Here is a 27,679-nt window from a genome sequence, read left to right as displayed (position 1 = left end):
TATCTTTCTTGATGATTACATTTCAAGGGAATGGCTTCTAGGTCTTAACAAAGACATGCCTAGGTTATGAAAGATCAACATTTCCAAGGAGTATAGAAAGAATTCACAATTGCACGTTTTCTAAAGTTAACACTAGAAGAAAAAAAAAAAAGAGGTCAGGAGCCCATAGTCAGGAAGAAGCCCGTCTAAAGTTCAGTCAAGCTGAGGGCACATTAAGGAAGGTCCTTGGTAATAACTCCACACCATCTTTCAAAACTGAAATCTTTCTCCTCACTTTCTTATCTAAATATACTCTACTCTCTGTGTCCTGTCTTTGTCATGTCACCACTGCATAGATCCTGTCCATCACATGGCCAGAGTATCTTCTATTCCTTCTATAGCCAGTGCTGTAAAATCTTACCTCAGCATCTTTTTATTCCATCCTTTCTCTCCATTTTTCCAGTACTACTGCCTATACCCAAACCCTTATCATCTTTCACTTGCTCTGATGCACCCATCTTATTTTCTAACAACTTTATTGAGGTATATTTTACATAGCATACAGCATACCTACCCCAGGAGTGCAGTTCAGTGACTCCTAAGTAATTTTACCAAGCAGTACAATCATCACCACATGTCAGTTAGAACATTTTCATCCTCCAAAGCCTCACCTGGTAGTTGTTTTCCCCGCTAGCAAAACATCTAAGGCCCGGGGCTTAAGAATCAAACAGAACTAGGCTCAACCCTATTAGAGATCTCCTCCCAAAACTTACTAGTTGTGTGATATTTGAGAAGGTTCTTCTGAAATTTATAAAATGGGGGGAAATTAAGATCTATCCCTTAAAATTATTGTGAGGTTTAAATAAACACAGTATCCGTAATTTGTAAAATTATTTATACTGAATTTGTGGTGACCTCAACAACCCAGGTACTCCACGAGAACGACTTTGAGGTCATTTTCCCCAGGAATATACCTATATAACTGACATTTTAACCAGAAAGCAACCCTCCTATGTAATTTCCTGATGCTAATTTGTGTCATGATTAGTACATACCATCCATTAAAAGTTGCATCTTTTTAAATAGCATTTTTTTAAATCATTGAGTTAAATTCATATTATATACAGGTGTTGTAATGTAGAATTTAAAAAAAAAAATACAGCTTTTACTGGTATGTAGAAACAATAGTTTCAGGATACTAGCTTGGCTCTAATGAACAATGTGACTGTTTTGTATCAACATTATTTCCAACCATCTGCTAAGTACAATTTAGCTAGCAATTAGCTAGCAATTAAGCCAGTCTGTCAAAAAACTTAATTGCCAACTCAACCAATTTTCAGAGTTATATTAATGATAATAGCTATGCAGCAAACTGAATTTAATAAAAATGCTTTGAACATAAATCCCAACAATTCTAACTTGTTTTCTCGATCATATATAGCTTTTGAAATAGAAATGCGATGTGCAAAAAAACGTTTGAATATGAGAGTTGAAATTTAATACAAATTCTTTTCTTTCATGGCTTATTGAAGCTTGAGGCACTTTCCCATGAACAGAAGTACCTGCCTAGCACTTGCACTTCTTTTCCTTTGATAACCATTATTTAGTTGGAGCATGTGCCCCTAACTAAACAGACTTCTTCATTCTTTAATTTAAAATTGGTTACTGAAAAGAGTCAAAGCTCTGTCAAATTAGGCCTTTCTTCTAGTGATATATTAGGAAACAGCTCAAGCTATAGAGTCAGAAGACATTAAGCAGGAATTCTAACTCTTACACTTATTAACTGTGTGACCATGGGCACCTATTTCTCCATCTGTAAGATGATAAAGAAGCGCCTACCCTGCAGGATGTTTCAAGGTCTCTAGTTAATGAATATTGCATGGTCAGCACTTTGTAAGCATTCAGTAACTTGGAGTCACAATAAACCTTTTTTTTGTTGTTGAAATCCATAGTTTATGTAATATTAGAGATATCATTTAGTCATAAGCTGCTAGCTTTGTGGTTCCTAATACATTCTAAAACTCACTTTGCCCGCAAAAGAAATGCTGTGGTCACCCATCACTCTGACTTTAAAGAAGACAACTGACTTCAAAAGATGCCAGTGTTCGAAACCAGCCATCTTCCAAGAAACCTTTGCAGACTTCACATTTTATTTTTCTCAAAGACTTATCCATGTAAAAACAATCTTCTAAGAAACTCTCAGATAACTTTGACTTAGTTGTATGGGGCTCTCATTTAAAATGTGGCAAGGATATTTCTTTTAACTTCTGTGACTTCATATTTTTGCTACCATGGTGCCAAATTTGACTCTATGGAAAGAATTTGACACTTAGACATTTGTTTTCATTTTTTAGCTCCACAACAATTCGTGAATATATTCAGCAAATATTTCATTTGCCGTGTAAGGCTCTCAATTAGCCATTAGGTCTACAAAGATGAATAAAAATGTTTCTACCTCAAAGAAATTTAGAAGTAGAGACATAAGTGTGCATGCCCACACATACATACCATGTATGAACTCAACATTCACAATAAAAATGAAAAGTGATAAGTAGACAAAGAATTATGCAGGTAAAAGAGAATGTTACAAAGTCAGAAGTAAACTAAAAAAATATTACTCATTTCTAGTAGAAGTAAAATTAGTTAACCATTCTTAAAAAATAGAACAAGTTGCTTTCTTTCTATTTTAACAAGATAATTACTGGCCTAGAACTGCTTGTTAAACTGTGAACCAACAGTTTAATAAACAAGATGTGCTTTCTTGTGTGAGTTTATTCCTGGAACCTCTCATTGTTTAGTGATTATAACATTTCTCACTGAGGCAATGACAAAAATCTATGATGACTACACATTACTGAAGCACAGGTTGATTGTATTTCTGTTAAACTGCTATGAATTGACTACCATTGTAATTAAAGGGTTTTTTTCTCAAACCAGATAATGTCTTCCATGCATTTAGCTTTCAAGTTAATGAATGGATGAATGAGGATAAGTCCTAAGGTTTTTTGCATCGAACTCTAATACACCGTTGCCTTTGAAATAGGCTGTCAGAGGAGTTACATGTATATTGTATAACATACACAAAAAAAGCAGAGAATAACTTAAAACACTATGTCTATCTAAACCGAAATAAGGCCAAAATTGTCTTTGTAATGTATGATTCTTAATGATCAGAAGTGATGAATGATTTTGACATAAACTGTTTGTCTTCAATAAGAAGAAATCAAATTATTTGATTTGATTAATCAAATAATCAATACAGATTCACCTCAAGAACTATTTTTGAGCCTGTATGATAACATGTTTGTGTGGCCTTTACACTTTAGAAAACACATTCACCTCTTTCCTCATTTGAGTACACAGCAACTCTCGGAAAGATTTTATTTTCATGCTCATCTTTTAGAGAAGAAAGCTATAATTAATAGGACTAGTAATAAACAGAATTATGGATCACAAATCCTATATCCTTATATTATCTCTTTTGTGTATAAGGAACTCCGTAATAGGTACAGAGCAAATCAAACTATTTCTTGATAACTGACCTGTATTGCATTTTTCACTTTACAGAAGATTAATCTATATATTATCCTCTTTGTGACAATGACCTTTTGAGACAATAGCTCAAATATTAAGGAAACTTTAGCCCCCTGAAAATAAAGGTAAAACAACAGTAGACTGACTCTAACACAGCATTTGATCTGGGCCTTTGTTGCTCAGGAAAGAAGGGATTTCATTCAGGTAGGAAGATCAGGAAAATCAGCTAGGATTACAAACATAACCCCAACAAATTGATATACAAAGCCAAATGAGGGCTACTCATCTTTTAAGTTCTGACCCTACATGAGCTCTCTGAAAATCTTCCATGCTTCTTTGATCAAAGATTTTCCAGAGGGGGGAAAAAATAATATTACTTTCAACATTAAAAAGTAAGGGTTCCCAGAGAAAAAATATTTCTGAAATCATTAGAGAAGAAATGTATATGTCAGATCAAATGAATTTCCAAAATAATATTAATCCTAAGCAAAAATACAGTTGTGTATTATAACAAAAAATAAACATAATGACCTAAAATTGAGAAAGTCTGGCTTCAGGAAAAGTTGTAGGACTCAAGACATTTTTCCTGTAAAAATTTTCCTGTACATTTATTCTGTATAGGATAATAATTGTCCAATCCCAAACATCCATTCTTCTCTCATCGTCTAAATACTAGAACCAGGTCATGAGAACAATGGTATTTTTTTTTAAGATTTTATTTATTTGGGAGAGAGAAAGCATGAGCAGAGTGAGGGGCAGAGGGAGAAGCAGACTCCCCACTGGGCAGGGAGCCAGACATGGGGCTCAGTTCCAGGATCCCGGGATCATGACCTGAGCAGAAGGCAGATGCGTAACCAACTGAGCCACACGGGCACCCTGAGCAATAGTATTTTGAACAAGTAGTGGTGACCTAGAATGGCAAAAAGGGAGGGGCCAAGTGATAAATACAAAAATCACTCTTAGGAGAAAGACTGAAGGGTCAAAAAGCAGAGTTGCTAAATAACATTGTGCTGCCCACGGGGTCAGTGGTAGTAGAGACTAGAGGGTAGAGCATAGGGTGTGATTAACCTCAGAAGATTCAAAACTTCTTCAGTGCTCAGACTAGTCTGATCATCACAGCTTTTTCTCCGTTGGTTCTGGTTATAGGTGTGTAGGTATGGTTAAAGGTCAAAAACTGTATGGGATCCCTGGGTGGCTCAGTGGTTTAGTGCTTACCTTTGGCCCAGGGCATGATCCTGGAGTCCTGGGATGGAGTCCCACATCAGGCTCCCTACATGGAGCCTGCTTCTCCCTCTGCCTGTGTCTCTGCCTCTCTGTGTCTCTCATGAATAAATAAATAAAATCTTAAAAAAAAAAAAAACTGTAGAGGGAGCTGATATGTAGAGAAGGAAGGTGAGATGAATAAAACCTAGCAATTTTCAGTAACAGTTAAGTTCAGCACACGTTTGGTCTGTATCTCTTGCCTGGTTTGCCTGCCTTTTATTTATTTATTTATTTATTTATTTATTTATTTATTTATTTATTTTTTCCGATTTGCCTCCCTTTTAATCCAGATACTTGGATCATCTTCTCCAGATTAGACTTTTTTGGTTAAGTTTGACAATAATCACTTTAGAGTCTTCACAGGACTTCCTATGCTAAAAGCAATGTAGACATCAGAGAAAAGGGAATTTATGCTACTTGCTTTCATGTGGACATTCACATTTACAAAGATAAATAATGTAGCTTTAAAATTAGAATATACATCATCACTAACATTAGTTATGTTGTTCAGTGGAGAAAACAGAAACTAACAAGTTGATAGGAAAACATCTCGGAATGCATGGGCTGGATCTATATGTGAAAAGTAAATGTGAAGTAAAAGAGCCTAGATTCTGTCATTTTAAGATGCCTGTAATTAATTATTTTTAGCCTTTTTGGAACCAAAAAGCTCCTCTGAAATGGAGCTTCATCCCCAGAAGTTTTTCACTGTTATTCCCTAATCGGACCACACCTCTTGCTTCATGCTTACTGTTGTTGTTATCTTGACCTATTCACGCTGAAGAGCGTGCAGTCTCCTTTTCTGTACTGTTGCACATTCACGTAGTCCTTTGGAGTGTGCAAAACATTTCCCAAGTATAAACTCTGTTAATCCTCACAGCAAACCCCAGAGGTAGGTATTCTCATGAAAGCTTTTATATAGAGGAAGAAAGGTTGACCTAATGTGTTTAAATGTCTTGACCAAGTGGCCAAAACAGACTCAATCCAAGTGCTCATGATTCCACTGGTAAGTAGCTAAACTGGAACTAGAATCCTGTCCTTTGACAGCAGGGTCAGGGCACAACCCTATCCTTCTGCCTTATTTTCAATACATAAACTTCATTATTTGGGGAATTAAAATACAGGAACACATGTATTTATGAGTAACATTTATTAAAATTTTAAACAATTTATAGAAGAGGATATATGCTTATTTATATATCATTTTTACCAGTTTATTGATTTATACGTTAGTTGTATTTGAAAAGATTTATGCCGAGTCAAAATATATGTATATCAATGCTTACTTTCTTTGTAACTCACATTATGAAAAAGACTAGGAAAGCCTCAATTTATTTGGCTCTATCAATGACCTTTAATGCCATAAAACATAAATAAATAACTTAAAATGTAGCATCTCTTAAAACTCAAATAATGGGATAATTGGTAAAATTACAATAACCAAAATGAGTGCAAACCACACAGCTTTTGAGATAGCCACGTTATACATAGGAGCAAGTTAGAGAAGGAGGTACATTAAATGATCTCATTTATTCAATACCCACTGCTTCTTGATATTTTCACAGGAAATGAAACCAACCACTAGGGGAAATAATTATTATGTTGTCAGCATAATTCCCATCTGGGCGAATTTCTGTAAATGGAATGTGCACACCCTGGTAATTAGAGGGATTCTATTAATGTAGGATGTAGCTTCATTTGTTGAGCACTTATTATTTGCAAATAACTCTACTACACTCATTGATTTCCTATTCCAAACCCTGGAAGTTAAGAAGTAGTTATCCTAATTGTATGGATGAGAAAACTAAGGCACAAGGAGGGTTAACCATTTTGGCTTTGCATCACAAAGCTGGTAAATGTAACACCAGAATTTTATTCTCAACCATTGTAGTTAACCACGTCTGCCAACAGAATTTAGACTCTAATATGTCAGAGTATTGTTCACGTAGACAAGTTGTCTGAAAGACAACACGTGTGCTTTTGTACTTTTTTTCCCTCAGTGAATTTTTGTCTTTTTCACTTAGATTTGAACTTGTCAGTGAGCTTTCTTCATCTTTCCTCCTTGAGTGAACAAGCTCTATGTTTAATGTGATTTTTGCCCTTTGTTTTTGCTGTACTTTTTTCCTCAGAGAGAATGTCCCTATTAGAAAAGAATATATATAGCCAGGAAGATCCATCTACTTAATATGTAAATCTTTATTTCTTTATATACTAGTACCATCTGGACTTCCTAATTTTTGATGATTCCGTTTAAAAATAAATTTACTTACATGAAAATGCACATAGGTATAGGTGCATAATTTACATGACTGAATAAATTAATTCATCTAGAATATTATATTACCTTATCTTCCTCACACAGAGTTTAGCCTTTCATAGACTGTCTTTTCATAGTTTATCCAAATGGCTCATGAGCAACCCAAGGTAGTAGTCATTTGCTTTCTCCCCCCCCCAGAAGCTCAGAAGAAGCAATTGGAAGAGAGTATAGAGCTGATCCAAGATGAATGTGTGTCAGAGAATGCAGATCACTCTACAGAGGAGCCTGCTGAAGGAGGGCCAGATGCGGATGGAGAAGAAATGACTGATGGGATAGAGGAGGACTTCGATGAAGATGGGGGTCATGAGCTGGTAGGAACTAAACATTTGGTGTTCACATCCTTTGATAACAGCACCAGCATGTCAGCAGCTCATTCATTCTAAAATAAAGATTAAATATTTGGAGCTTAGTTCTTTATTATATGCATATATGTAAGGCAACATCAGTACAGTGCTTTGCACATAATAAGTGCTCAATACATTTCTGCTAACTTAAAATATGACAGAGTAAATGAATGGCCCATTGAAATATTACATATGAGATTAATTATATTGAAAGTGAAATGAAAGATTGTCTTTCCCAAATGCTCTATCTTGGAAGAAATCTTGCATTTGAGCAGTTATACATGAACTCTATGTGGTTATAATATCCTGGCAACAAATGACCATCTAGTGGAAGATACATGACTCCCTCTCTTATTAAATAGTGCATTCAGTGATGATAATTATCTTTACTAGCTGTATGGCCAACAGTTGTTTCTATAGTCAGCAGACTAAGATGACCCTTCATATATGGCCAGTTCACCATCCTTGGTGCGTTTGGGAGCCAGTTTTTATGAGCTGGGGATTTAGCCAAGACTAGATTCTTTATATGCTTTATTTTCCTAATGTGATAAACAGAGTATTCATTTCTGATGTCCTTTCCTATATACATACACCAGAGACTTGGTAAATATATGCTGATGAAGATGCAATCTCTCATATTTTATCATCCATGAAATTAAATATACTATCTTAAAGGGTTTGACTAATAAAAATGATGAGGGAAAATGTGAGTGTGTGTGTGTGTGTGTGTGTGTGTCTGTTGTCAACTCTCAAATATCTGTGGACTGATCATATTAAACTTGACTTATTCCAGGTAGTATCAGATTCTAATTTGTTATAATACCTATTCTTGCTTAACTAATTTTGTGATGGTGTTTGTTGTTTTGGTATGGTAACCACCCTATCAATAGTTTCATTTAGGAAACCCTATATTGATTTTTAACATTACAATTCTGTTTAAATTGTATGGGACCTTCATTTAAACTTTTCACATAGTCGTTAGAGTCTTTAATAACCACCCTTAATTCTCCAAAAGTTGGCATCAGTTAGAAGGACTTGTCCCTTTTTAGGATGGTTTTGATTTCAGGAATCTATTAAGCAGGGACTAAAGTGAAGTACTGACAGATCTTTCAGCTTTTCCTCAAGCTGGACTTTAGTTCAATAACTTAATTTCCTCAGCCCATTCTAATCAGATTTCTGTTTCTACCATTCTATTATGAGTGCTTATGTCAAGGTCTCTGGAGCCATCTGTGTTGCCATTTCCAATGGTTACCTCTTTGTTCTTATTGTCATTTACTTCCTAGCAGAATTTGGCTAAGAATTGATTAGGAGAATTTCTCAGAATTCTTCTTCCATAACCAATTGCTCATTCTCATTTTCCTATGTTATAAACTTTCACTCCTTAGTCACATTTTAAATATTAGAGTAGCCCAGGGCTTTGTCATAGGCTACCTTCTTTTTCTACACACTTTTCCAGGTTGATGTCATTAAATAACAGAGCATTAAATGTCACCTATAGGCCAAAGATTCCTAAATTTAAATTTGTATTACTAATTTCTTCCTGGAATTCCATCTTGAGCATTTAGATGCCTATCTCTTCATAGATTTCCTCCAATAAACAGTTGAAACTCAACATGACCAAAACATTCTTGGTTTTTTTCCAGTCATCTTATCCCTTCCCAGTCTTATTCATTCCAGTAAACAACTTCATTATCCACACAGTTGTTAAAACCAGGAAGGCTAGGATTACCTTTGATTCTCTCCACCCTCCCCCGTTAATTCTACTTCCAAATCATAACCCAAAGCTACTTACATCTCCACTACAGCCAAACTGATTTTCTTGGTTCAGCTCATGCAAACCATTTTCCACACAAGAAAGATAAAAATCTTTATTAACTATACATCAGATAATGTTACTCCCTTGCTTAAAATCCTATAGTGCTTTTTATGACACTTCAAGTCCCCAAGTGTATGAATGTAAATTGTGATGAGATTGGGTGAGAGATGCCAGTGGAGAGAGAGAACTTAATGAAGAGAAAGGGAGAAAATTCCTGATGCTGAAGGGAAAGGAATGTAGAGCACAGGTATATGGGGCTGGCCTTCAACAGGAAGAGGAACATCTTCCATGGCAACTAACTACAATACGTCTGAGGATTTGGTGGCATTGTTTGAGGGAGTTCAAGCACAAACTCTCTAAGTCAGAGGGGGATAGTCTCTAGAGAGTGAGAAGAGACAGGCAGGACCACAGATTAGAGGAGAATGGAGATTTAAAGAAGCCAGTATGTAAAATTTAGGGGATCACTAATTTAGAAAACATATGAAGATTGACAGCTACTGTTAATAGCCAATTGAGGTTAAAGACAAAGATTTCATACAGTAGTATTTTTCAACATTAGGGTATATCAGGATTTCCTAGAGAACTTGTTAAAATACAGATTGTTGTATTTCATTGCAAGAGTTTCTGATGCAGTATGCTGAGTGAGTCTGGGACCTCGCATTTCTAACAAGCTCCCAGTCATGCTGATGTTGCCCATCTGGGGACCACACTTTGAAAACCACTGTTGTAGAGGCATCAATCAGCCCAGAGTGTGGGATTTCCTCCATTGGCTTATCTCAGCCATGATAGAAGCATGGAGAAAGCCAATATATTCAGTTGGATTTTTGTCGGATAAGTGCAAAGAAAAACAATAAATAAAGAGTACTGTGGACATTAGTTAGTAAAGACTGGCTAACTAGATGAATCATGGAATTGAACCTGAGCAGGGAAGTCAAAAACACAGGAAGAGGCTGGCCAGGAGAAAACAGAGGAAGAAAGGTAAAATCTATGCCTTTAAAGGGAGTGGAAATGAAATTCATATGAGAGAAGTGAAAGCTGTGCTTAGAGGTGGAGATATGTCAGACATGTGACAGTTAAGTGATAAGATCCATAGGAGGCGGTGATGGAAGTGTGATCAGAGCAAAAGTAACTACATATGAAGGATTCAAAGAATTTTGAGGCTCAGTTGCAAGATTGGTCATCTCCATGGGCATGAAATCACTCCACATATCAGATAAAAGTAAAAAAGTAAGTAAAAGAAGGAAAAGAGTGAGACAGTTAGCCAAAAGTCAGCTGCCGTGAAAGAGACAGCACAGCCAGGTTAGTCCCAGATCTGTCACTATCCAATCCAAATGAATCGCCTTAAAACAAATAACTTCTCTGAGTCTCAGCTTTATCTGCAAAATAGTAAGGTTTAGATCAGAAATTTTATTCTATTTTTTTAAAGATTTTATTTATTTATTCATGAGAGACACACACACACACACAGAGAGAGAGAGGCAGAGACACAGGAGGAGGGAGAAACACTCGATCCTGGGTCTTCAGGATCATACCCTGGGCTGAAGTCGGCGCTAAACCGCTGAGCCACCCAGGTTGCCTAGATCAAAAATTTCAAAATTCTGTTCTGTTCGATCTTTACTCTGAGTCAGTCTGTGTTCCAGGAACACCACATCTGAAGGAATAAGGGTCTCATGTAGCCAAGAGAATAAGTCCAAGCCATGGTGCTTGGTTTACACCCCAAATACACAGAAAGCAACTGACTAGCACTATTGCTGCCTGGAGGTACTTGGGTTTTCCCCCTTACCCCTTGTGTTAGAACTGGGGGCTTAGGATGCTGGAGAATTAAATCCTGTCTCTAATATCTCACTTTTGTTTCTATGACTTGGAAAATAAAAAATGAGGATGAGAAATCTAAATGGAGATTGAGGAGTCCCTTGTAGTGATTGGCCCAAAGAAAACCCATCTCTGTCTGGTGTCCACTGTTTTCGCCTTTCCAGACCAATGAATCAAATCATCCGTGGTTTCTGAAAAGGAAAGTAAAAGCATACATCTTCTCTTAGAAAGGCAGATCTGATTACAGATTCAGCAAGGATACGGTAGAATTGGGTTTTTAGCACACGCAGTAGGAGTCAGAAAGAAGAGCCAGTATCCACATGCTTAGGCAGGTGCTCAGAGAAAAATCTGGAATGAACAGGAAACACGAATTCTTTCTGAAGCAAGGGAGACCAGCAAAATGAGCTAACGGGACAGCGGTGGGTGGTGGTTCCCCTTCATGGAGCATGTGAGGAGCTGAAGGCGTGAGCTGTCCATTCGTGGTCTGGTTCTAAATATCCACTTCTAGAAAGCAATTTCCATGAAGCAATCCATTCAGCTGACATTTGGGTGCCTATTGTATGTGAACCAGGTGCTACAAAAAATGCAAAGACAACTAAAATTATTGCTTTAGGTATGCAATGAAATGTTTAAGTAAATGATTCCTTTTTTCGGGTAGCTGAGTGCCCTGCAGAACACTGATTTCCTCGTGTAAAAAAAAAAAATAGACTTGCACTTGTCAATTTATAAGAATCCAGCCAGAGCTAAACATCTGTGATTCCACAATCATCTATGCCTACATACTTCATTACCGCATAGAAATTAAGACTTGAACTTCTTTAAAATTTAACTCCTTATTAATACACTATGCATTCACTAGCACACCACTACTATACTCCTGTTTCTGAATAAATCCATTAGCAAATATTTATTGATAGAACACTAATGAATGGCACTGAGGCTTTTGCTAGGGAAATAAAGAAGGAAAATCCTGTTTTCCCTCAGGAAGGATATAAACTGAGGATAAAGCCTATAGATTTTTAAAAAGCAGCATGTTATGGTAAGAACCATACGAAGATACAGTTTACAAATAGGGAATCACACACGGCTAGGATGGTCTAGAAAGGCTCCTGGCAAAAGTCAGATTGGAACTCTATCTCGAAGGATGCCAAATTAAAGTGACAGCATGTGCTAAGGTTGAGAAGAGAATGTTCAAAAAATCAGCCTTCATTGTTCCCAGATCATTTTATAAAATACGTATTTCAAATTCAAAGTTAGAAACTTCATATGATAGGCAGGTAGGGGGGTGGGTGGGTGGGCAGATGGATGGATAGATGATAGATATATTTTGTTTTTATAAAACTACTAGAGACTTCACAAACAAGACATTGACCTTTCAAGCTCTTTTACTTTTTTGATATGCAGCAAAGTTGTTACAGCCTTTTATATAAAATAACATGATCCAAAATAAAAGTAGCCTATGCCGTAATGGAAATATTCTAGAAAAGTAAGTGCTTAGGACTCTGCTAATTCAAAAGGGCAAATGACCTCTACCAGGCTTATGAGAGAAGGCTTCTGGGTACACTCCAGGACACTACAAAGCTGTCAGATATGTTAAAGAGCCTTAGAGAGGTTCTTCATTGTTTTCCAAAGCAAAGTTCTTGGTTGACTTACATCCAAATACCTAAGGTGCTTGCTGAAAATGCTGATATAGATTATCTGGGAAAGAGCCCAGAGATCTGTACTTTTATCAGGCTGAGGTTTGAAACCACAGAGCTAAACCATCAGTTCACAAAGGAAACTATAGACAAACCAAACATTTAAATGGATTATAAAGAATTTGAGCTCTTTTGAATCCTACTTGTAATTACTTTTGCTTTTGCTGACTACATACAATCAGATCAGGTAAATCTAGTAAGAATCCACAGTAGAATTACCTAGCAGGATTGGGTAACACTTAGGCATGCAGGCTGAGTGCTACGTTGCAATACGTCATTCAGAATTTAAGAGAACATTCTAACTCAGCCAGTCGCCTGGGCTTATAAGGTAGTGAATTTCTGTGCACGGTGGTGAAGGTCTGGACCCCAGATGGAAGCCCATAGTTGAAGAGACCTCTAAGCAAGCACTCTGATATGCCACTGAAGCTCTGACGTGCGTAAAGCATTCTGATTGCTATTTGGGGTCTTCATGAACAAGACTGAAAATGTCTCCTTGTTTCTGAAACCTTATGGGTTTTTCCCCCCATGAAATCCTTTACCCAGATGCTCCCCTTTATCAACCATGCATCTGTCTCTTTTCATTTCCATCATTTGGGCTGAATGCTAGCTGGGGGACCAACAAGAACTTGGGAGACACACTCCCAAAGGTAGTGTCAACTGAATTCATTAGAAGACTACATCAAAGGAAGCAAGAAGATGGCTATTTCATCTGCTTGATGTGTATTTGCATGCAGCTTTCAGACACCTGCATCTTGAACTCTGTCAATGTATAATTTGGACAGAGTGAGGGGCATGGTAAGCCATCATGGTTTATGTGTCCTTCAAGGGACCCGGCCTGGGTGGCCTGCTCCTGAAGCATGAATGGCTAGGGCCACTACAGCTAATTGGCCAGTTCTTCTTCTCAACAGAAGTGGGAGATGGGAGGCAAGGGGTGTGACAGGTGCACATCTCTACTTCCCACTGTCCTCTTCAGGGCCTCCGGTCTCTCAGTAATAACTGTTCCTTGTAGTGAACATACTTACTCTGTTTGATATCTCTCTTGACTTCAGTCATTTTTATTTTAGCTACAGAACTATGCCTAGCTCATTAGGATAATTTTTTCCCCCAGGAGGCTTGACGGCTTAGTTGTTTTTTAAAACACAAACTCTGGGGTGCCTGGCTGACTCAGTCAGGAGAGCACTGACTCTTGATCTCAGGGTGATGAGTGGGAGCCCCATGTTAAGCACAGAGATTAATTTTTTTTTTTTTAATGAACTCTCCCTGTAGTTTGACAGAAATAATTCACATCTCCATGACTCTGTACAAGCTGGTTACCTGTGTCCTCCCTGGTCTTGACTTTTTTTCATCTGTAAAAAGGGCTTGGTAATAATCTATGTCTGTCCAAGGACTGCAGTGAGCAACGAATGAGGTAATGTCTAAAAAGCACATGCATGGCACAAAGGAGACATGCAGTTAAAAATTTGCGAAGTTTGTGGGGTTTCTATATGGCACTGCAACCTGTCAGATCTCGTTCTGTATCTTCCTATCCTGTTGAACGTCATTTATTTAATTTCGCTGACCCTAATGTTTCCTCACCCATCCGGTAGGCTATAAGTTAGGCCACAGTTAGACTAATGACAAAAGGCTTCCAGCCTCACATGGAGCTCTGTGTAGACGCGGCACCTTGCCAGCCCCATCCCCACATCTCTCCCAGTCATTTCCAGGAATCCCAAGAAGTGTCTCATTTGTGCTCAGGCACAGGTCTGATTGTGTGCTCCTGCCGCCTGTCTACTGGCTGCCCTCCCCTTGAGGGTGAGGTCTCACCACAGCTTTTGCTGCTTCCCTTGGGAGAAAACATCACCCTCTGCATGAAACAGAACCAGGGTCCACCTTAAAGCTGGAATAGCAGTGCCCCTCTCCCTAGCTCCAAGTTGGAAGAGACACCCAAAGCAAAGCCTAGCGCCACTTGAGGCCCGAACGCACCGACAAGAAGTCCATCATCGAGAAAAGTAGCCACCTGAGTTGTCTGCAGTACATCCCCACTTCTGCAACATGATTTTCCCAACAGCAGCCAGTTTGCTCCCATTAAGACTTAAGCCAGGTCATGTCGTTTTGTTGGAAACTCCCAAAGAGCTGCCCACCCCACTCAGAGTGGAAACGTGTCCTCACAGTGATCTCCAAAGCCCTGTATTATGTAACCTGCTCTGGCTCCACTTCTCGCCCACTCACACTGGCCTCCAGGCCCACAGGTCTAGCTCCTGCCTCAGAGCCTTGGTGCTTGTCACACCCCTGAGTGGGAGAACAGGAAGGTGGAGTCCAGATCACAAAGGGCCTTGATGCCATGCTTACTGTTTGAAGCTTGGCCCATAAATTTCATGTAATTTGGGGATTGCCTTTATATAAGAGAGAATTAGGATGCAAGGCAACCTAGTGCTCTGCTGCCAGTTTTTCTGAAGTGTAATACAAGTAGGGTTTTCAGATTTAGCAAATAAAAATACAGGACACCCATTTAAATTTGAATTACAAACAAACTGCATAATTTTTCAATATAATCATGTCCCACATATTACACGAGACATGTTTATAACAAACAAAAACCCTTCTGGTATTTGTCCAAAATTCATAATTCACCAGGGCTTCCCATAATTCATCTGCAAACCTCCATAAAAATTGGTTGAGTACTGGCCTTGAACAAATTATTTAACTTCTTTCAGCCTCTGTTTTGTCATTTATGAAACCGGAATAATCATATCTACCTCATGAGCGGCACTTCAAGTCTCGGGCACACACAGTGTGAGCAAGGAGATTGTTATCATTGCTATTATCATTATCATCTCAGCTTGCAAGTGAATCTTTCAATTAAACCTCACAACATTTCTAGCAACAATTTCCATATGGAACTTTGTTTCTTTTAAATCTGTGAAGATTCCATTTTTTACAAAGCACTTCTTATTTGATAAGAAAGCCTTTGGGAAACAAATGTAATATTCTCAGAAAAATCATACACTGCTTTTATCTTGTTAAATTTTTCTTTGATTTTATACTTGCTGGCTTATTCAATTCAAAAGAATCTCTTTCAAGTCCCCTTCTTATGCTTTCTCTTTTCTTCAAAAAAAAAAAAAAAAGAAAAAAAAAAGGATAATGCTAACTGCAGCCTGTGATGATATGTGGCCTTTATTTTTAGTTGTTGCTGTAGATTTGCTCTCTGGCTCCTATGATCTGGGCGCCAATGTAATGACAGATGGTCAATTGTAGTTTAAAAAAATCCGCGTATGTGAGAAGCCTTACATAATTACATTTCCTATTAGTCATCCAGCCACTCATTCATTAAAACAACAATCAAAAAAATTTTTAATAAAATAGTAGAAACTTGGTAATGTGCCAGATATTGTTAGTTGCTAAAGATTCAAAGAACAAAGCATAGTGGTTTCTGATTTTATAGCATTCTCACTGAGTGGAAGAGGGGAGCGCTGCAGCCAGAACAAATAAACACATATTAACCAGTGTGATAAATACAGTTACCACATGAATCATGACAATAGAGTGTGACAGTAGAGTGTAGAGTGAATCTGAGCTGACTTCAGGAAGGTTGTGACTCTCCTGCTGGTTCTTGGAGAATGAAAAAAGCATGTGCAAGGAACACAAAGAGTTATATGGCATCTCAACAGGGGTAAGAGAATACAGTGGCAAGAATGGCTTGAAATAATTTGGGGTCTATTGAGAATTTGGTTCTCAGATGGTGGTCCCAGAACCAGCAGCATCACACCGTGTGTGAACTTGTTAGAAAAGCAAATTCTCAGGCTCTGACCCAGACTCACTGAATCAGAAACTCTGGAGGTGGAGCTCAGCAATCTGTGTTTTTTAACAAGCCCTCCAGGTGATTCTGATACCTGTGGATGAGAACCACTGGACCACAGCAGTAAGGTTTTTTTTTTTTTTTTTAATAATAAATTTATTTTTTATTGGTGTTCAATTTGCCAACATACAGAATAACACCCAGTGCTCATCCCGTCAAATGCCCCCCTCAGTGCCTGTCACCCAGTCACCCCCACCCCCCGCCCTCCTCCCCTTCCACCACCCCTGCTTCATTTCCCACAGTTAGGAGTCTTTATGTTCTGTCTCCCTTTCTGATATTTCCCACACATTTCCTCTCCCTTCCCTTATATTCCCTTTCACTATTATTTATATTCCCCAAATGAATGAGAACATACACTGTTTGTCCTTCTCCGATTGACTTACTTCACTCAGCATAATACCCTCCAGTTCCATCCACGTTGAAGCAAATGGTGGGTATTTGTCGTTTCTAATGGCTGAGTAATATTCCATTGTATACATAAACCACATCTTATTTATCCATTCATCTTTCCGTGGACACCGAGGCTCCTTCCACAGTTTGGCTATTGTGGCCATTGCTGCTATAAACATCGGGCTGCAGGTGTCCTGGCGTTTCTTTGCATCTGTATCTTTGGGGTAAATCCCCAGCAGTGCAATTGCTGGGTCGTAGGGCAGGTCTAGCAGTAAGGTTTTCAAACCTGGGTGTACATAGTATCATCAAGAGTCGGTTTTTTTTTTTTTTTTTTTTTTTTAAGAGTCGGTTTTTATATATATATATAAATACCAATGACAGGGGCCTCAACCTGTAACAATTCAGTCAGCCTGGGGGTGAAGCCAAAGCAAAAATTCAAAGATCTTTCAATGTGTAGCCAGGATTGAGAAGCCTTGAGATAGAGCACATGGTACATGAAGAAGGAGGGCAAATAGGTATTTCACCATAGAGGAAGTAAGCACATGGAAACTCCCTCAAATCATTAGTCTTCATGAATATGCAAATTAAAACTGCAAAGAGGGACACCTGGGTGGCTCAGTGGTTGAGCGGTTGCCTTTGGCTCAGGTCCTGGTCTTGGGGTCCTGGGATCAAGTCCCACATCAGGCTCCCTGCAGGAAGGCTGCTTCTCCCTGTGCCTATGTCTCTGCCTCTTTCTGTGTGACTCTCATGAATAAATAAATAAAATATATATTTTTTTTAAACTGCAAAAAGGTAACACAGCATGTCCTCCAGGATGGCCAAACGTGAAATATCAGCAAAGATGCAGAGCACTCAAACTCTCCAACGTGGTTGGTAGGAAGATACAATGTAGTGACCATTTAGAAACATATGGCAATTTCTTATAAAACTAGACATAGTGGGCCAGAAGTTCAACTGCTAAACATTCAAGAGAAATGAAAATATATGTCTGGAAAGTAACTGTGTAAGAATGTCTTAGCAGCTTTACTCAGAATATCCAAAAACTAGAAACAATCCATCAATCAAAAAATGGGTGTATAAAGTGTGATTATATATCCATACATTGGACACTTTTCAGCAGCAAAAGGGAACAAGCTACTGATAAATGCAACAATGCAGAAAAATCCTTTTAAAAAATTATGCTGAGGGAAAAATGCTTTGTATCAACGAGCACAATACTGCATGATTGCATTTAAATGGACATAGGTTGCCTGCGGGGAGAGGGTTAAGGGCAGGGATTAACTTTCCTGGAATGTCATTCAGTTCCTCATTTGGATGAACACCCACACTGAGTTCATTCCTCAGCTCCAATAATGACCCCTTCTAGAAACCTTCCTGATAGTCCCAGCTAGAGTTAGTGCAATCCTCCAGAGCTCACACAGACTTCTGTTAGAACACTCACTTCATTGTTGCTCTTACTTTTCAAAAAAGTCTTTCTCCAATTAGACTAAAAGCCCCTTGCATTCTGGAGGATGTCTTATGGTTTTGGATCCCTCACGCATAGCACAGTATCCCACATATGGCGGGGGGTAGAGGAGTGGATGAGGTGGGTTAGACAGAGGGATCCTGGATTACTTGATGGTCCTTGACATGCTATGTCATGCTATATGTATATGCTGTCCCTTCTAATTTGAATACCCTTCCCCACTCTTTATTTTAGCTGGCTGGTTAACACATCCTTGTCACACATGTCATGAATCCATCCCTGAACAAAGCCCCCAAATTGTCCTGGACACATCTGGGTTTGCTTCTTTTTTCTATACATATCTCATCATACTGACTTGCTATATTGTAATTAGCAATTTCCTTGCTTTCTGGCTTATTGATTTGTGAATTTCTCGGGATTTATTTTATTTTGTAGTTTTCCTTAGTATGGTGCTTAGCTCGTGTTAATGTTATAATGTTAATGAATATTTAAAGAAAGAGAGGAAAATGTTTTTAGCTTCCCTCAAACTATGAGCCCCTCCTAATTTTTAAGCACATTTTATTGTGTATTCTAATCAGATTAGGTTCTAAACATTACTTTTGTATGCATGCCCTCTGTGATTTAGAGGATTATTATACAAAGCAGAGAAGCAAACAGTTTTCATTATAACTTAGTCACTAGGTCATTCAGGCAGCATTCTGTGCATCTTAAAGGCACTGAGGAGGAACAACAGAAGGAGGCTTAAAAGCAACACATCAAAGTCAACACAGCACTTTTGACTCTGTTGTGTTGGTTTTCAGTGGTTCTGTGTTATTATCTCCCGTGAGTGATAAAAATGCAAATTTAAAGTAACCTGAATTTAGTTAGCAAAGCTAGACATCAAGTTATAAAACAAACCAGGAAATAAGCCTCTCTTTCATCCCCAATATGCAATTTTTAAGCCCACAAAAAGCTGAAAGTCACAAGTTCATAAGAATATAAACTTCAGAGAATTCAAAACTAAAGTATGCCCACGTAAGTATGTAGATGCTATGGTTCCACCAGCAGCTAGGACAAGAACGTGGTGATTAACAAATGGGCTTTAGAGTTAACAGCCTCTGAGATGTGAAAAGTATTGTGGTAGACATGTAATTTCCAAACTGCCTGTAATGATGTCAAAAGGCAGTGTAATAAATCTAGAGTGTACATCCAAACAAAATAACTTATTTTCACCATCCCAGAATATCTATACAGTGGAAAACAAAAGAGGAGAGAATAGAAAGGTTCTGAAATCTTAGAAGTGAGAGGCAGTCCAAAAAACAAACCCTAAATTTGCAAAAACAAAGAAAAGGAATTGCTTTTCTAGAAATGCTATAATGTTCTGGAGTAAAATAGAGCAATCTGAAGTATTAAAGCTGTCAGATTTCAAAAGCAAGTGATGAAAGTTGTTGGAGAAATAAAACAATCCTACCAGCAAAAAGACCCCCCCCCCCAGTACAGAACAGAAAATATGATTTTTGAGTAAATATTCACAGATTTACTTGCACATAAGGTGCCACCAAAGTGACCACAATGCTAGTGTCAAAGAGAAATTGCACTGGATAGAAGTAAATAGGTAAAGAAGACTTTATTCAAGACTATGGCAATGGAAGAGAAAGACTGAACTCAGCTCTGCTGAAACAAAAAAACAAAAAACAGCAGAGTTTTTAAGCCTGGGCTGAGTTGGTGGAAAAATACTAGAAGACATTAGCAGGGAGGTTGATCAAGGTGATTAGGCCATCTATGTTAGCTAATTGTCACTTATCCAAGTTAGGCTCCTACCCTCTCAAAAGAGACTGGAAGTTAGGGAGTCCTATATTCTTTGATGAGTAATTTCAAAGGGAAGGCTTTCAGATCCTTGAGAAAGAAATAACTAAATTGTGAAACTGGCAAGAAGCTGAGAAAAAGATTTACATCTCAAAGGGGCAGAGAAAGAATTTGCAAATACAAGTTCTCTTAAGTAAATGCTCTAAGAAAATGAAGGTCAGGGGACTCTAGACAGGAAGAAACCCATCTAGAGTTTAGCCACGCTGGGGAGAGAGTTAAGGCCATGTTGGTCATTAGGAAAAAATCTTGAGCCTTTTATGCACCAAAACAGAAGAACAATTATCTCCCCCAAGGACAAAAAGCTGACTCTCGTGACAATCTCCTATACAGCTCCAAAGAGGTCTCAGAGCCAAATCCAGAGCACTCCTTTTACATATGTCAAATTAAATATAAATATAGTAAGCAGATGCTTTATTTGGAAGGGTTATTTCAAGAGAGGATGAGGCTGTTGCCAGAGAGCCATGACCATAAACACTGCAAGCATCTTAAGAGTTAAACTAAAAGAGTTTTTCCTTTTATGGAGAGGAATAAACAAAGCTAGAGCTAACTGAATCTGGGGCAATGGGGTTAAAAGGGTGGCAAATTGAATAATATATTGGGTAATGTTTTACCCTGGGGCCAGCCTGTTTTCTGGGAGGGACCCTTCCCCAAGGGTTGTATATTGGCTTAGGCCGATAGTGGGCCAAAGTTCAGGGTCCCGGAACTGGAAGAGGAACTTAGCTAAAGTTTAGCTAACAAACCATTTATTCTCATGGATCATCACAGATGGAACAGTTCAGCTAATCATTGAGGAGACCAAGAATGGGAATTCGGAGGGTCTGTGTCTGACTGTGTCATAGGTAAACATAGGCATCACTAAGTCTTACCTAAGTCAAATGGGGAAGGATGGGTCTTTGTGGTAAGCCATTTCCCAAAACACAAAGGGTGGAATGGGGGGAGAAAGGAGGAGGGTTGTCCTTAACGTTCACTGTTTTTCAGGATTAGAGGGCTCAGGTAAAATCCAGCATCACCATATACCCAGAGGTTATCTAGCCAGTGATCTTGAAGTTATGCTACACTGTAAACATTGGAAAATGGGATTAAACCCTAATGGGATTTATCTTTCTGTCGAAGATTAGAGGAAAGACCCAGATGCACTAGACCTCCAGAAAGACCCTCTAAGAGAAAACACAAGGGGAAATTGGTCTCTGCCCTTTTTAAATGGATAAAAGCATTTTCATTTACTCTTACAAAGCACCACATGTAAATTTAGCGATTCAGAAAGGTTTATTTGGGTTTTAGATTCAGATGGGCAAGCCTTTTAATAACTGCAGGACCTTAGGCAAATCACTGACTCTCTGAGGCTTACTTCCACATCTGTTAAAGGAAGTTTTTGCAGGTTACTGAAGGGATTAAATAAGATCATGTTTATAAAAATCTCTGCTGTAAGTGTATGTGTATGGCAAATTTAATCTCTTCCCTCAAGTAACAAAATTTAATGGAAGTGCCAGTTGTAAGAAGTTTTAATAACTTGGAGAGAAAAACATTTAAATGATGTCATTACCATGTTTATACATGTCCCTTTCAACTTTTGTTGTCATAAAATGCCAGCATATTCTATTAGCATACATCAAGATATTCTTGAGAGAATCTCTGTTGAACGGAGATAGGAATTTGTAGGCTAACAGAACCATTTGAAATCTGAGAAAAGTTACACTGATTTCAAATTTGGAGAAATTATTTTCATTCCTATGGGGATACTAAGAAGAAAGGAACTAGCCCAAAAAAAAAAAAAAAAGGAACTAGTCAAGAAATAAAAGAAGGTACACAATGATCTCATTTAGGAAAAAGAATTTGTCCATCCTTTACTTAGCCATATGTAATCACACTTGACAAATTCTAGATTTTTGTGTTTTAATCTATAGATCTCACTCAACTTCCATCTCCTAACCCTCACCAAAGAGATCTTGGTCTCCTCACACTGATCTGAACACAGAGACTCAATAATTGATAGGCTAGGGTTCCTACCCAAGTGATCAAACACACATATACACACACATAGGGAGTTCTATGGAATAGATGTGTCATATTCTGGGGCTTAAGAGGCAACTTCCATTTTTCCATTAAGGATGAGTAAGATGCTACATACTGATATCAGTAACATAGGGCTCTTTAAATAACACACATATAAATATAAACACACACACACACACACACATAGTTTGCTCAGAAAGCCTATTTTTATGCCAGATAGATAAAACCCACACCATGGTTCTGATGTTGTGTAGCCATGCAACATTAAATCAAAAAGGTCTTCTAAGATTCTGAGAGGCAAATATTTTTCTTCCTATAAATTATTCCAGAATTCCAAAAGGCACAAACTATTGGAAAGAGAGTCCCAGTGATGTTAAGAATTTTATCCAACAGAAACAGTTTAACTAGATACATGTTTTTCCATCCATGCCATTTTTATTCAGGCAACCAGCAAATAGTTATTAATGATTATTATGATTATTATAAGTGATTATTATGCTCAGACACCATTCTAAGCACTAGTCAAAGTCAGTGAATAAGAAAGAAAACGCCTCTTTTAGGGGTGCTTGGGTGGCCAGTCACTAAGTGTCTGTCTTTGGATTTCAGCTCAGGTTATGATCTCGAGGTTGTTAGTCTGAGCCCCTGTCGGGATCTGCACTGGGCATGAGGACTGCTTGAGATTCTCTCTCTCTCTCCCTCTGCCCTTCCCTGTTCCCTTGGAGGAGGGAGAGAAAGAAAGAAGAAGAAAAGAAAGAAAGAAGAAAGAAAGAAAGAAAGATAGAAAGAAAGAAAGAAAGAAAGAAAGAAAGAAAGAAAGAAAGAAAGAAAGAGAAAGGAAGGAAGGAAGGAAGGAAGGAAGGAAGGAAGGAAGGAAAAGAAAGAAGAAGAAAGAAAAAGAAAGAAAGAAAGAAAGAAAGAAAGGGAGAGAGGGAAGGAGTGAGGGAGGGAAGAAAGAAAGAGAGAAAAAAGAGAAGAAAGCAAAAAGAAAAGGAAAGAAAGAAAGCCAGCCAGCCAGCTGACCTCTTTTGGGGATGGAGGTTGCCTCATTCACAGACGGAAGCTTACATTCTAGTTAAAGATTTATGTCCTAAAATGTATTGTTCAATCAGTACATATTTCATAAAACTAATACAATGCCTGAGTATTTATTTTTCTGTGTTTTTGTTGTTAAGCACCCCTTTTTTGTTACTTAAAGTTGAACTTGCCAATTAAAAGGTCTATTTGGAATTCACTGAAGAAAAAAGATATAATACGGCCCCCCGGGTGGCTAAGTGGTTGAGTGTCTGCCCTTGGCTCGGCTCAGGTCATGATCCTGGGGTCCTGGGATCGAGTCCCACATCGGACTCCCTGCACGGAGCCTGCTTCTCCCTCTGCCTGTGTCTCTGCCTCTCTCTGTGTGTTTCTCATGACTAAATAAAATCTTTTAAAAAAAGCTATGATAGATATTTTAAATACAGGGCCTATTAAGGGTAAATAGGAATATAAGTACAAGGTAAATTCTGTTAACCGCCACTAGTTGACCAGTGCTTTCTAAATTTCTAGCTTTAAGGAGACAGTATGTATTAAAGTATTAAAACAATATGTGAAGTTTTGAAATGCTAATATTTGCACAGCATTTTTAAGAAATGAAGATAATTTGAGCAATTAATGTAAAGCGTAAGAGAACAAAAGAATTTTATTTCCATAAGAAAATAATTCCATAATATGTGAACGCTTTTCTTATGAATACGCTTAGCAAAGCTTATTACCGATGTTTGAAAATGTTTCCATTTTTCTCTAAGCCACTCATGAGAAAGAAATAATTCACTGATTGCCTAGTGGGCGTAGATTTTCTTCATTTGGCTTTTAAAGAATCGTTTTAAGTAGAATTACCTCCAGTTTAGGGGGAGACATAAAATTTCTACAAATTGCATTGGTTAAAAGAGCATTATAAAAAAATGGCATTGTAACCATGGTGATATCATTTAGAGTCATAAAATTTAAGCCACACTTTGTCTATATTCCCGCCCTGGTTTCTAATGCTGCCTTTGTGCATATTAGATGCATACTGTGTTCAATCCTCTGGTGCTTTGTCACTCTTTCCTGTTTTATGGACAATTGTGTGAAGACTCTGGACACTGAAGCACAAACACTTCAGGGGAGTGAAGTGTGGACACTCTTTCCTGTTTTATGGACAATTGTGTGAAGACTCTGGACACTGAAGCACAAACACTTCAGGGGAGTGTGCGTTCATCACATTTGTTTAACCAGGTGAAAATCAGTGTCTTAGACCTTGCCTAACTATCTTTATATTCTGAGAATGCACATAGAAGAAACCCCATTCATCCTATTAAATAATGAATGTTGGATTCCTGACACAACAGTGATATAGTCCTTGAATTTTCTGGCACTACCATTATATGAATACTAAATTTAAAAAAAAATTATCAGCATTTTATTCTTTCCGGATCTGCATATTAGTGATACTTCTTATTTTTCTATAATATTGAATTCATAAACACATCAGAACCCTTAACTATGTGTTTCTTAACTCTAAATCTGAAATGTTACAAGTAATATTCTATATGAAAAGATCAGAAGCCATTTCTTAGATAAATCAGTCATTTCATTCATCTAAAGCCTTAAAGTATATTCAAACTACAGGAATTCATTTTCCAACACTATATTTACTGGATAGATTAATAGCCTTTTGGGGAAGGGTTAGTTAGTTAGAGATATTCACCTCTCATTGCCTTTTCCAGAGGTTGTTGAACTTAGTGGAGCATTTTATCTGCAAAATGACTAGCAATTTTTTTTTCAAGTTTCAGGCTTTTTTAATGCCCTAAATCCAGTTGATCCATTACCAAGTGTGTTACATGCATAGGAATTTACTGATCTTTTCTTTTCCCCCTAGCTAGTTTTAAAGTTACTGAGCATAACGAACTTTAAAAATTCTTCAGAATACAAATAAATGAATAGATAAAAGACTACCTCCATTTGATAAATCATTCAAGAAAAAGAAAAAAAACTTGAGCAAGCTAAGAAAGTCATTAACAGCCATATTTCTGATGGAACTAATGTGATACCTACTCAAGCTACACTGAATCTAATAATCTGTGAGAGAAGAAATGGGAAAAGGTATGAAAGCACTTCATTAAACCAGAAATTGGAAGAAAGGAAAAAAGTGGCACTTCTTTTTCCAATTTTATTCATAGCTCAACAGACAGGAGCACAGTGAAAAAGAGACTAATCGTTTAAATGGTGCTGACCTTTTACAGTTCTTACCCCATATTCTAGAAGTTAATTGCTTAAATAATGCATTTCATGCAATGCATGGAAGTTTTAATCCAGGCAGTATTCGAGGTGCAGAGGCAACTTTCAGTTCACCCAGCTGCACTGTGCATCTTTATCACCAAAGCAGTCAGGGACTATGTCTGGCGGTTTCCCTCGCACATTAAAAGTGTCACGGGTGCAAACCCAGCCACCCTATCCGCCAAACCCTACTTAAGGCTCTTCCTTTATAAACCTTCGCTGTCTTTAGAATGGCTCTGAACGTGGAAAAATCACAAGCTCCAGGGTAGCCTGAGATGAAATGCAAGTACAGCCCTTTGGAAACCTGATAAGAATTCTCATCAACACTGGAACCTGATAAGTATTTTGGATGCCTTATGCATATTGAATATTTCCTATCTTGTCACAATTTTAGGAATACATTTTAATAATGTTCCCTGACAGCTTCTAAAAGCAAACTTTGCTAGCCTGTGGTCTACTGGTCTACCGGAAGTAACATCTACCCCTGCCACTTAAAGCTGTGTGAATGAAACAAGTTTTGGGATCACTCTGGGCCTTAGGTTTCTCAGAAACGTGGGAAAATAGCTCATTTTTAAAAGGCAGAAAAGCTGAGAAAGGATACAATGTGTACGTACACACATAACACACAGAAGGAGAGACAATGATTTTTATTTTGTTCCAAGCCAAAAAAATTCTTTTGGCTTTATCAGTGTGATCTCTGCCCTTTCAGATGTGTACAGAAAATGTCCATATAAATTTTCATTTTAGTTGAATGCCTTTGAGAAACCTGTAAAGAGGAAAGAAACAAAAAACTGCAGTTCCCCATAAGTTTTTAAAAGTTGTATATTGTATTTGTAGTAATATTCCGAATGAGTTGTAAATAGGAAGTAGAAGAACAATGCTTATGTCAAGTCCTAACACTACAGGAGAAAAATGGAAGCAATGCAAATAAATGACTTTTTTTTCCCAAATGCTAGCGGAATAATTTAAAATAAAGTGTGTATGTTGGAAAAAAAAAAAAAAGTAAAAGAGGGGAAAGAAAACAATTATTTTATTTTATTTTTTTTCATTTTCACTGCCTTCCCGGAATAATGCTGAGCTTTTTTGTATACATAATTTCCTTTATTGCCTAAAATAAAGGATAGCTATTTTTAGAAATAACTGATTTTAGGAAAGCTAAGTAGCTTCCTCAAGGTCATACTGACAATAAAAGGCAGACTCAAGATTCAAGCAGGGTCTATGAGATTCCAGTGCCCTTAGATATTTTCACATATTAGTCCTTACACATTTTATTAATTTTAAATTGTGTGACACTCTTACGATTTTTTTCCATATCTATACACCACTGGTAGTATTTTAACTTAATTTTAAAAATTAAATTGACTTTTTTTTATTTAACATAAATGTATCATTAAAACTAAACTTTAGTTCATTTCAAAAAATGAAAAACCAAGTATCCCTTTTCAGAAGTAGGAGGTATATTTAAGATAAACAGCATGAAAAGACAAAACATTTTTTTTTAGATTCAGCTCAGTGTTTTCATAAGACAAAAAAACCTGGTGTTCCTGCTTCTCACAACCAATCTCTTTCTCTGTACCTGCCTGTCTCTCGATCACTATCTTTCTCTTGTTAAAAAAAAAAAAAAAATACCCATATTAGAGAAATGTCAGTACTAGCACCAGCAGAAACTTCCTCTTTCATGCAGTTTTTTTGAAACTAGAAAAACACTGAAAAGGATCATTTTCTCACTCCATGAGTCAATGTTTTTACCATGTCTTCCTGTTCAACAGTATCCTGGGTGTTGGCAATTTTTGCATCACTCTGGGAACACGGAGCTTGACCGTGTAGACCTGTACCTCACGCCTGATGAAATGATAACTGATGACATCCCGATTGGCTGTTGCCTCCTGCAGCCATGTGCCTTGCCCCATTTTCTATTTGAAGTGGGCAGAGACTCTGCAGGCCACTTGACTTATTAGATTACATTAGAAAAGTACTCAGAACTCTATAGAATTAGATGCCTTAGAATTGATAAAATGAAAGAACGTTTTCATGTGGTGTATCCCCAGAGCCCTGAGACTCTCGGGAGGAAGGTGGCCCTC

The 27,679-nt window shown here is 37.7% G+C and overlaps 1 protein-coding gene across 23 annotated transcripts in view; it reads left to right on the top strand.

Annotated features, from left to right (window-relative positions):
* The window catches only part of RALYL (RALY RNA binding protein like), a 698,808-nt gene that overhangs the window by 653,248 nt on the left and 17,881 nt on the right, over positions 1–27,679 (top strand). For 17 of the 23 annotated variants that reach the window (XM_072734401.1, XM_072734392.1, XM_072734397.1 and 14 more), the window contains one exon: positions 7,229–7,401. The exons of the other annotated variants lie outside the window; for them this stretch is intronic. In XM_072734401.1, coding sequence (XP_072590502.1) covers positions 7,229–7,401 — 173 coding nt within the window. The remainder of the gene's footprint in view (positions 1–7,228; positions 7,402–27,679) is intronic. 23 annotated transcript variants of the gene reach the window in all.

Source organism: Vulpes vulpes, chromosome 13 (assembly GCF_048418805.1).
Source record: "Vulpes vulpes isolate BD-2025 chromosome 13, VulVul3, whole genome shotgun sequence".
NCBI lineage: Eukaryota > Metazoa > Chordata > Mammalia > Carnivora > Canidae > Vulpes > Vulpes vulpes.
This window is presented reverse-complemented; position numbering and strand designations above follow the sequence as displayed.